Source organism: Mobula hypostoma, chromosome 2 (genome assembly GCF_963921235.1).
Source record: "Mobula hypostoma chromosome 2, sMobHyp1.1, whole genome shotgun sequence".
NCBI classification, from domain to species: domain Eukaryota; kingdom Metazoa; phylum Chordata; class Chondrichthyes; order Myliobatiformes; family Myliobatidae; genus Mobula; species Mobula hypostoma.
Window position 1 is genome coordinate 225,705,456 of NC_086098.1, and position 11,828 is coordinate 225,717,283.

Genomic DNA, 11,828 nt, shown 5'->3' on the forward strand with positions numbered 1-11,828 from the left:
TTAAAATATTTGAAGACATGTTGCTCTTGCACATTTCTATCTATTGATGTCTAGTTGTTAGAACATTTATTAGAAGTACAAATTTCTGTCACTGGATTACGTATTAACTGCGTGCTCAGTGAGGTGGGTCCACTATCAGTGACGAACATGACAAGCAAGCCCCTTATCCAAAGTGGTTGGTGGAGAGGATCAGCTAATTCTGTATTTAAAGCCGCAGGCAGTCCAGAGAAAACTCACCAGACACCTGAAGAACTTCAGAGTTAAGATTGCTTGAAAGAAAAGAAGTTAAAATTCAGATTAATGAACTGACCGGACTACTGATCAACAAGAGAGGAAGTGAACATCACTTTAATGGTTCGCATTTGTTTAAATAGATGCAATTGAGAAAGGATGTGTTTTCCAGCTCAGACTCTTGAGCTTAAAATTTATTACAGCTGTTTTTTTTATCATATTACAGGGAATTATTTATTATTTCTATTGTGTTTTTCCTGTGTATCTTTTTTTGTTTTGTGATCTTTTTTCGTTACGAGGCAGACAAGCAGAGCCAGTTTATTGACTTTTTTTATTATTGTCTGATGCCTATTCTGCAAAAAAGTTTGAATGATCTATGCATTCAGAAAATGTACATTTAAGACAGTCTGTTATAATGAAGGAACTGCACACAACAGTGACATAATTGTTTCACAGGTTCTTGGCAGTACGCTTATCAGAGAAGACATGGCCCCCCAGCTCCAGTCTCAGCCTGTGCACACTCTGAAAGTGGTGAATGGCGATCTGAATGAGTTGAGTCCTGCGGTGAGAGACTTTGTGGAAGAGAGTGTGAAGCTGTGTCAGCCAGACAGCATCCACATCTGCGATGGAAGCGAGGAAGAGAACAGGCAGCTTCTGTCCCTGATGGAGGAGCAGGGAATGATCAAACGCCTGCACAAGTACCAGAACTGGTGAGTAATTTCCTCCCGTCTGGTTTCTCTTTCATATATTTTTATTGTGCATGACAAGTTTAGGTACATCATATATACACCTTTGTTACTGAACATCAGTAACAAGCACTAGCAGGCCTGATACACAAATGTTACGTTCAAAGCACAGCCCAGCCTCCGAATACTAGCTGCTCTATTTCCATCTTTTTTTTGCAGGACTTGGCTAAGGATGCTAGGGCACCTAACTAACTGCACATACAGTGGTTTTATGTAATTATTTTTCCTTGCACTAATTAACATTGCACTAATCCACGCAAAATTCTTAATGAGCTTGATGGTGATTCCTCGGCTGCGGATTCTGTAACCAGCGCCACAGTTCCAAAATAAGGCAATCAGACCGGAATATCTTCACGAGAGTGTTGTGAATCTTTGCAGTGCTCTGCCTGAGACGGCAGTGGAGGCCCAGTCACTGAGTAAAATCCAAACCAAGTTTGATAGAGTTCTGGATTTGAGGGGAAATGAGGAAGGTGAGATCGGTGCAGGAAGTGGAAGATCAGCCATTGAATGAGAAAGCAGGCACGAGGGGCTGAATGGCCTTGTCCTGCCTCTTTATCTGATGGTGAATGAGCAGAGTTCCAGTTCCTGCAACACCCAACACACAGCAAGAATTCTCACTCCGAGGACAGCAAGAAATAATTATTTGTAAAGTAGTGAAGAACTGTAAGAGGTTAACAAAATTTGAGGAATTGTTGCTTGACCTAGATCAGTAATAAATGAATTATGCTTCGTAAGCATATTATTTCCACTACCTTAACAGTGTTGGCAGACTTGATTGAGGTTGCTAGGGCATCGAATTAACTGCACATACCTATAATATCATCACACTCTTTATGGCAAATGTGCAGTGATTCACTTGTTGCAACATTTTGCACAGAGGGAGAATTTCTAGTTTGCAAAGTGACAGAGAGGAACACTTGGTGCCTTACCCCACACAAGTGCATTATACTCAACACAAAACTCCCACCTTACAGATCTGGCTTGTGCATTTAGAGTATTGGTGGCAGAACGGTGCCCTTGGTTCTGAATGATTACAGATTACGGTGAGGCTGTAACTGTGAGGACTGACTGACCTTAACGACGAGTCACTGCTGCTCATTCTCACCACCTTTCATCACCTCCAGCTGGCTGGCTCGCACAGATCCCAAGGACGTTGCTCGTGTGGAGAGTAAAACGGTGATTGTGACCCCCGAGCAGAGGCAAACCGTTCCCATAGCAAAGAACGGAGTGAGCCAGCTCGGGCGATGGCTGTCAGAGAAGGAGTTTGAGAAGGCCTTCAATGCACGATTCCCAGAGTGTATGAAAGGTAAAGGCATTAATTCAACCTTCCACCCCTGTACATTGATGTGAGTTGTGCTCATTCACAATAATAATTATGCCAGAGTTATTGAACCTTCCATGTGGATCTGTCCAAGTCTCAGTTACATGTCTGTTGGCCACATCCCTCACCACTCAGGATACTAACATGGTTTCTGATCTGTGTCAACCCTACACCTAACTCTGCAGTGACAAGTTCAGCTTACAAACACAGATATTACAAACAAATTTCCTAGCAGCACTGCTTGTACAAATCAAATAGTTCTACTGATGCTCACAGAGTAGAAGGTGAAAATCAGAGACCTTATCATATTCCACAATTTCAATTGTACAAATCAGAGACTCTACCGTATTTCACAGTGTAGATTGTAAAATCAGAAACTCTACCATATGTCACAATTTCAATTGTACAAATCAGAGACCCTACCATATTTCACAGTGTAGATTGTAAAATCAGAAACCCTACCGTATTTCACAGTGTGGATTGTACAAATCAGAGACCCTACTGTATTTCACAGTGTAGGTTGTACAAATCAGATATCCTAAAGTATTTCACAGTGTAGATTGTACAAATCAGATACCCTACCGTATTTCACGATTTCAATCGTACAAATCAGAGACCCTACCTTATTTCACAATGTACATTCTACAAATCAGAAGGTCCTTTCGTATTTCACAGTGTAGAACCTGCTGAATTTTACTGTGTAGATTGTACAAACCACAGGAATCCTACTGTATTTTGCAGGGTAGATATGTGCAGTGACTAAATCTGAATTAACATTTTAGTAATAAGGATTTATCCATCAGTGACTTTCTACCCCAGCAGTGTCTAAGACTGACTTTATTGCTTTCATTCTTCAGGGCGTACAATGTACCTGATCCCATTCAGCATGGGACCCGTGGGGTCACCTCTGTCCAAGATTGGCGTCCAGCTCACAGACTCGCCGTACGTTGTGGTCAGCATGAGGATTATGACTCGTATGGGATCGGCTGTGCTGGAGTCCCTGGGCAGTGGCCAGTTTGTGAAGTGTCTCCATTCAGTGGGGTGTCCTCTACCACTGAAGAGTGAGTGTGCATCCTACTGTTTGAAAGAAAGGGTTGTTGCTGTCTAAGTGTCTGGGGGGATGGGGTCTGATTATGTATTGATCTTCTGGTGACAATCTGCCTCTTGTGTGTAGAGCCTCTGGTCAATAACTGGCCCTGTAATCCTGAGCTGACCCTGGTTGCCCACATCCCTCAGCGCAAGGAAATCATCTCATTTGGAAGTGGCTATGGTGGGAACTCCCTGCTGGGGAAGAAGTGCTTTGCTCTGCGCATTGCCTCGAGGATTGCCAGGGATGAGGGCTGGCTGGCTGAGCACATGCTGGTAAGGAGATGGAGCTGCCCTTGGTGAAGGGTCATTCAGCAGCTGAAGATTCTCAGGAATATATTTCTGCCGTCAGTTTCTCACCAGCCTCTCTCCTCCCTCCGCAGATTTTGGGAGTAACCAACCCCAAAGGTCAGAAGAAGTACATTGCTGCAGCTTTCCCCAGTGCTTGTGGCAAGACCAACATGGCCATGATGAGCCCAACATTGCCTGGCTGGAAAGTGGAGTGTGTGGGAGATGACATTGCTTGGATGAAATTTGATGAGCAAGGTTTGTTCACTTTGACACATCTCTGTAGATGAAGGCAGATGAAACAAAATAATTGTAAGGGAAGGTGTTCAGTTTATTCTGAACATTGTGCGTGGTGTGAATATGGATGGATCTGTTAATAACCTGGCCTCCTTGTTCCTTTCCCTAGGAAACCTAAGGGCAATCAACCCAGAAAATGGCTTCTTTGGTGTCGCCCCTGGGACTTCGATGGATACAAACCCAAACGCCATGAAGACCATTTGTAAGAACACCATCTTCACCAATGTGGCAGAGACCAGTGATGGTGGTGTTTACTGGGAAGGCATCAATGAAACTCTGCCCCCCAATATCACAGTGACATCGTGGAAGAACAAAAGGTGGACCGAGCAAGACGGAGAACCGTGTTCACACCCCAACTCCAGGTTCTGTGCTCCCGCCAGGCAGTGTCCGATCATAGATCCGAACTGGGAGTCTCCTGAAGGCGTTCCTATTGAAGCAATAATATTTGGAAGTCGAAGGCCAAAAGGTAAGGCAATTTATTCTGCAAAGCAACGCTAATAAGAGACATAGCCTGTAGGTTTCTGGCATCATGTAGGATTCACTGTCCAATGTGCAGGCGAACACTCACAATAGGCATGCAGAAGGGTCTGAAACTGGGGAGTCCTAAAACAAGCAAATGTTCAGAGCAGGACATTAAAGCACAACACAGTCATGTAGCATCTGTGTTCTCCCTTCTTCTCCATCATGCAGTCAGCATGTTGGAGTTGCTCCAGCACATGGACCAGTGCTGGTGTGCGGCTCAACTGGGCAACATTTCCGCGATTTCCCTGACCCACAAATTCGGCGCCAGCTCCTCCCGCAGTAGCAGGCCATCAAGTGCATGTCCCAATTCTCCATCTGCCGCGGCGAGCGGCCGCACAGGTTGCGGGCTGTGCGGTTTGGCTCCAGTGACTACGTCCAAGAAAGAGGAATCCCATATGCACCACCCTCCTCCAAAAGCAGATCCATTTCCCAACAACTCACCACTAAAACTTGCTTAGACTTCATGTGGCTAAATGTAATGTTTTCAGTGAACATTATGCGGGTTTCATTTATAGAACAGGCACATTAAAATGATCTCAGCCTAACTGCCCTGGAGGTGGCGACAGGCAACACACCTGACAGAGTTTGCTGAATCCTCAGGGGTTTGCCCTTAAACTGCGTGCATGTGATCAGTGCAGATTTACTGCTGGTGGCATTCCGTATGATGGCAGCATCAGGACTGCTTATCCCTACCCTATCAAACCCTTCCACAATTCTAACAGAACAAACCTCAATCTCTTTGGTTGAGAAAAAAAAATCCTACAAAAAGCAGTGGATACGGCCCAGTCCATCATGGGTAAAGCCCTCCCCACCATTGAGCACATCTACGTGAAGTGTTGTTGCAAGAAAGCAGCACCCATGATCAGGGACCCTCACCAGCCAGGCGATGCTCTTCTCTCACAGCTGTCATCAGGAAGAAGGTACAGGAGCCTCAGGACTCACACCAACAGGTCGAGGAATGGCTATTACCCCTCTATCATCAGGATCTTGAGCCAGAATACCCATTGCTTATTTAATATTATTATGTTTTTTCTCTTTCTTTTTTTGTATTTGCACACCGGTTGTCTGTGTTGTTGCCAGGGCTCTTTCATTGATTCTATTATGGTCATTGGACTTAGTGAGTATGCCCACAACAAAATGAATCTCAGGAGCGTATATGGTGACATAAATGTACTTTGGTAATAAATTTAATTTGAACGTGAGGAGCCTCTGACATTCTTTCCTGATAGGCAAAATCTTGGAGCAATGACATCTTTCATGCAGGTCCTGCTGCACTTTGGGTAGAACTTTTGTAAACATTATACTGTGGAGAACACAGCAGTTCACAGCACTCCAAGTGTGGGCTAACCAAGGTTTTATGCTTATTTCCACAAACTCTCTGCTTTTCGATGTTAGTCTGGAAAAGGGACCGAGTGCAATAACTGTTTGTGGTAGTGCCTCTGTAGCAACAGACCAGTGTTCTACAGCAGCGGTCCCCAACCACCGGGCGCAAAGCATGTGCTACCGGGCCGTGAGGAAACAACATGGGTCAGCTGCACCTTTCCTCATTCCCTGTCACGCACTGTTGAGCTTGAACACAGGGTTGCCAATTGTCCCGTATTTGCCTGGACATCCCGTATATTGGGCTAAATTGGTTTGTCCCGTATTTCCCCCGCTAAGGTAGAGCGTTCCTATGAAACCTTTCATGCCGAAATGGCGTAAAGCGCAGGAGCAATTACCATTAATTTATATGGGAAAAATTTGAGCGTTCCCAGTCCCAAAAAATAACCTACCAAATCATACCAAATAACACAAAACCAAAACTAAATAACACTAACATACAGTAAAAGCAGGAATGATATGATAAATACACAGCCTATATAAAGTAGAAATAATGTATGTGCAGTGTAGTCGGGAAGATGAAGGCAAAACCAATTTGTGGGGGGAACAGAATCGGCACGTACGCGCATGCGCACATCACATGCGCGGGGTAAAGTGTCCCGGGATTTGACTACTACTTTTGTCCCTTATTTGGGAGTGAGAAAGTTGGCAACCCTAACTGTAAAAGACATGTTGAGGTGAGTTTAACCCTACTTGGACACCCCCGGGTTGGCCAGTCCGCAAGAATATTGTCAATATTAAACCGGTCCGCAGTGCAAAAAAGGTTGGGGACCCCTGTTCTACAGTATAAAGGGTATTGGGTCTTCTTACCAAAATATACTACCTCATATTTACCGATATCTCAAAAACGCTCCCATCCTGTTGCAGGGGTCCCTCTGGTGTATGAAGCGTTCAACTGGCAGCACGGGGTGTTCATTGGAGCAGCCATGAGATCCGAGGCTACAGCTGCAGCCGAGCACAAAGGTATGAGGGAGGAACTGGGGCAGGGAGTGCCGCGGGACAGGGTCAGGGACGGGGACTAGTACGACAGTGTGGTTACAGCAGTACGGAGGGTGCAGCAACAACCAATACAGAATCCTTTATCATGGAGCTGACGGGAAAATAACAGTGTGGCACGGCGGGCTGTGACGTCAGGGCAGGACAGAGACAGTCAGTAAAACAAAATAATAAAATAGGGATAGCGAGCACAGTAATGTAGTGACACAGAGCTTAATAATACTCAGGCGGGACCTGCAGTATCATAGACCCAGTGGTAACACCGCAACAACATATTATAAAGCTACAGCTCTGAATATCACAGCAGTGGTTTTTGAAAAGCGAAACAACACTCTGATTCACTCCTCCCACTATTAATACTTCCGAAATTCCTACAGGAGAGTGCATGCAATGAACATGGAGCTTTGCTCAATATAAACCAGTAAGCTGTACCTTTACATTTGAGTCCAGCACGAAGGTTGTGGTGTGAAGGAGTTTGTTTGCACACTGAAGACGCATGATACAGTGACCCCCATGCTTCCCTGGGCACCAGTTCTTTACCACTCCTCTCTCGTTCTTCACCAGGTAAAGTCATCATGCACGATCCGTTTGCCATGAGGCCTTTCTTCGGGTATAACTTTGGCAAGTACCTGTCCCACTGGCTCAGCATGGAGCACAGGCCCTGCTCAAGGCTTCCCAAGATCTTCCACATCAACTGGTTCCGCAAGGACGAGCACAACAACTACCTGTGGCCGGGCTTCGGCGAGAACTCGCGAGTCCTGGAGTGGGTGTTCCGGAGGATTGAGGGGGAGGACTGCGCCAAGTTCTCTCCATTGGGCTTCATTCCCAAGGATGGAGCTCTGAACCTCGATGGCCTGGCTAACGTGAACATGGATGAGCTGTTCCATATCGACAGGGAGTTCTGGGGAGGGGAGATAAAAGAGATCAGAAAATATTTTGAAGAACAAGTCAACAACGACCTTCCCAGAGACATAGCCAATCAGCTGCTGCAGTTAGAGCTGAGAATAAACCGCTTGTAACAAAGACCAGCTGAAAAGAATAGAACAAACATAATTATTTTCCAAAAAATGGCCTCTAATTGGTGTATTGCAGGTTTATTGAGACAGTAAACGAGATTCATACACACATGCAAGAATAGTGAGCTGTGCCTACAATTGTAATTTTTCACTAAATGATAAGAGGGCAAAAAATAATGTTCCCTGAAGTGGGCATCTAAAGTCAAATGTAGCAACTTGTCCACCTGCATTGTGTACCATAATACCACAGACAATTATATTAACAGAGCCTTTGAAAGTACACTATGGCAGTGGAAATCCGTTGCTCAGAATCTGTTGCAGAACTGTTTGTAGCCTATGTGAAGAAAACAGGACCTTAATCTTGTGGTTAGCTATTCTGAGCCCGTGTTACTGTTCCTGTTGGAGTTTTAGAGTGTGCTGCTCAATTAGCACCATGTAACAGGATACCTTTAACCAGATAATTTCAGTTTTTCTATCAGCTATGATGAAGTAATTAAATTATTGGCAAGGTGCTATCAATGACCAAATGCCACTGCCTCAGGCGACAGACAACCCGTTATATTTCAGAGATACAAACTCGATCCATCAGAAAGCAGCTGATAGTGAAGGTGGAAGCCCAAATCATGTATTAAAGAAAAGTATGTTAGTCTATTCAAGCGATAAAATATTTTTCTACAACTGTCTTTGACTGAGTTTATATTATAACATACGTTCTAAAAGGAAAGATTGTTGTGTATATTTTGGTGTTTAAAAATAAAGTGTTTTCATATGTTCTCTACACTTTGAATTTTATTTAATTGCATCATTTTGCAGCTGTTATTTCTGTTCATTCTTCGGGATGTGAGCATGAGAGACAAGGCCACCATTTCTTGTCCATCCCTGATTTCCTTTGAGAAGGTTATAATGAGCTGCCACTTCAAACTGCTGCAGTCTTCCTGTTGGCAAAGAAATAGTGGACGAACTTAAGTTTTTACGTAAGCCTTGATTGTGTAAGGCACCAGCAATTTGCCAGAAATTCAAGAGTGTCAGGGGTCAGAAGTGAGTGTAGTTGCTGTTAATGAGAAGGTGCTTGGGAAGCTGAAAGGTCTGAAGGTAGATAGATCACCTGAACCAGATGGACTACACCCCAGGGTTCTGAAATGAGTAGCTGAAGAAATAGTTGAAGCATTAGTAATGAACTTTCAAGAATCACTAGATTCTGGAATTGTTCCAGAAAACTGGAAAATCGCACATGTCACTCAGCCCTTTAAGAAGAGAGGGAAGCAAATTAAAGGAAATTATGAGCCAGTTAGCCTGACAAAATGGTTGGGAAGATGTTAGAGCCCATTATTAAGAATAGGTTTCAGTGTACTTTGAGGTATATGATAAAAAAAGGCCAATGTCTGTATAGTTTCCTTAATGGGAAATATTGCCTGACAGGTCAGTTGGAATTCTTTGAGGAAATAACAGGCAGGATAGACAAAGAAGAGTCAGTGGGTATTGCTTACTTGGATTTTCAGAAGGCCTTTGATATTTGCACATGAAGTTGTTAAACAAAATAAGAACCTTTGGTATTACAGGAAATTATACCAGCATGGATAGAGATTGGCCGGAGGCAGAGTGAAAATAAAAGGGGCCTTTTCCGGTTGGCTGCTAGTAACTAGTGGTGTTATAGCCGCTTCTTTTCACCTTAGATGTCAGTGATTTGGATGAAGGAATTGATGACTTTGTGGCCAAGTTTGTGGACAATATGAAGATAAGTGGAAGGGCAGGTAGCGTTGAGGAAGCAGGGAGTCTGTGGAGGACTTGGACAGGTGAGGACAATGGGCAGGAAGTGGCAGACAGAATGTGGTACAGGGAAGTATACGGTCATGCACTTTAGTAGAAGAAAGAAAGACATAGACTATTGTCTAAATGGGGGGAAAATTCAAAAATCAGAGGTGCAAAGGAACTTGGGAGTTAACCTGCAGGATGAGTCACAGTTCAGACTTCAAAGTAAATTTATCATTGAAATATGTATATATCACCACATACAGCCCTGAGATTAATTTTCTTGTGGATTTCTTAATAAATCCATAATAGAATAATAACCATAATAGAATCAATGAAAGACTGCACCAACTCGGGCATTCAACCAGTGAGCAAAAAGCAACAAACTGGACAAATACAAAAAGATGAACGTGAGATGAAGTGCCCTTGAATGTGACTCCACAGGTTGTGGGATCATTTCAATGATGGGGCGAGTGAAGTTGGTACAAGATCCTGATGGTTGAGGGGTAATAACTGTTCCTGAACCTGATGGTGTGAGTCCTGAGGCTCCTGTACCTTCTTCCTGATGGCAGCAGCAAACAGAGAGTGGCAGGGGTCCCTGATGGATGCTGTTTTCCTGCAACAATGCTCCACATAGATGTGCTCAGAGGTGGGGAAGGCTTTACCTGTGATGGACTGGGCTGATAGCCACTACTTTTTGTAGGATTTTCTGTTCATTGGTCATAGGGCATTGGTATTTCAGTAGTAAGGGAGGCAATTGCAATGTTAGCATTCAGTTTAAGAGGACTAGAATATAAAAGCAAGGATGTAACACTGGTCAGACTGCACTATCTTCACTGTTTTGGCCCTTATAGGACCATAAGACACTGGAGCAGCATTAGGCCACTCGGCCCATCAAATCTGCTCCACCATTTGATCCTAGATTCCCCCACTACCAGAAACTTGCTCTCCACGTCCACTCTATCTAGGCTTTTCAATATTAAATAGATTTTAATGAAATCCACCCTCATTTTTCTAAATTTCAGCGAGTGCAGGCCCAGAGTCACCAAGCACTCCTCATGATAAGCCTTTCAATCCCCGAATCACTTTTGTGAACCTCCTCTGAACCCTCTCCAATGTCACATCCTTTCTTGATAAGAGGCCCAAAACTGTTCTCAATACTCCAAGTGAGGCCTCACCAGTGCCTTATAAAGACTCACTATTATATTCTTGCTTTTATATTTGAACCCTCTCAAAATGAATGCCAGTATCGCATTTGCTATCATCAACCACCAACTCATCCTGAAAGTTACAGGTAACCTTTAGGGAATCCTACCTGAGGACTCCCAAGTCCCTTTGCACCTAGGATTTTTGAATTTTCAAGCCTTTTAGAAAATAGTCTACTCCTTCTACCAAAGTGCATGGCAATACACTTCCCTACACTGTTTTCCATCTGCCACTTCTTTGCCCATTTTCCTGACCTGTCTAAGTCCTTCTGCAGCCTCCCTGCTTCCTCAACACTATCTGCCCCCTCCACCTATCTTTGCATCATCTGCAAACCTGGCCACAAAACCATCAATTCTTTCATCCAAATCATTGACATAGTACTTAAAAAGAAGCAGTCCTAACATTGTGGAACCAGCAGTCAATCAGAAAAGGATCCTTTTATTCCCACTCTTTGCCTCCTGCCAAACAGCCAAAGCTCTATCCTTCCTAGTATCTTTCCTGTAATACCATGGGCTCTTATCTTGATAAGCAGTTTCATGTCTGGCATTTTGTCAAAAGCCTTTTGAAAATTCAAGTGCACAACATCCACCAATTCTCCTTTGTCTAGCCTGCTTGTTATTTCTTCAAATAATTCCAACAGATTTGTCAGGCATGACTTTCCCATAAGGAAACCATGCTGCTTTGGCCCATTTATCATGCCTGCAGGTACCCCAAAACCACAACCTTAACAATCAACTCCAATATCTTTCTAATCACTGAAGTCTGGCTAACTGGGCTATAATTTTCTTCCCTCTGCCTCCCTCCCTTCTGGAAGAGTGGAGTGACACTTGTAATTTTCAATTCTCAGGAACCTTGCCAGAATCAAGTGATTCTTGAAAGGTAATTACTAATGCTTACACGGCCTCCTCAGCCACCTCTTTCAGAACCCTGGGGTGTAATCAGTCTGATATAGGTGACTTACCTAACCTTGGGCCTCTCTGCTTCCCAAGC

General features: G+C 43.9%; 1 protein-coding gene across 1 annotated transcript; it reads left to right on the top strand.

Moving 5' to 3' along the window:
- Window positions 1-201: 201 nt before the first annotated feature.
- On the top strand, window positions 202-8,607 carry LOC134342890 (phosphoenolpyruvate carboxykinase, cytosolic [GTP]-like). The gene is made up of 9 exons (XM_063041560.1): window positions 202-354; window positions 688-941; window positions 2,102-2,283; window positions 3,156-3,359; window positions 3,473-3,660; window positions 3,768-3,930; window positions 4,079-4,435; window positions 6,739-6,834; window positions 7,432-8,607. The coding sequence occupies exons 1-9, from the start codon at window positions 352-354 to the stop codon at window positions 7,884-7,886; spliced, it is 1,902 nt and encodes a 633-aa protein (XP_062897630.1). The 5' UTR covers window positions 202-351; the 3' UTR covers window positions 7,887-8,607.
- The last annotated feature ends 3,221 nt before the right edge of the window (window positions 8,608-11,828 follow it).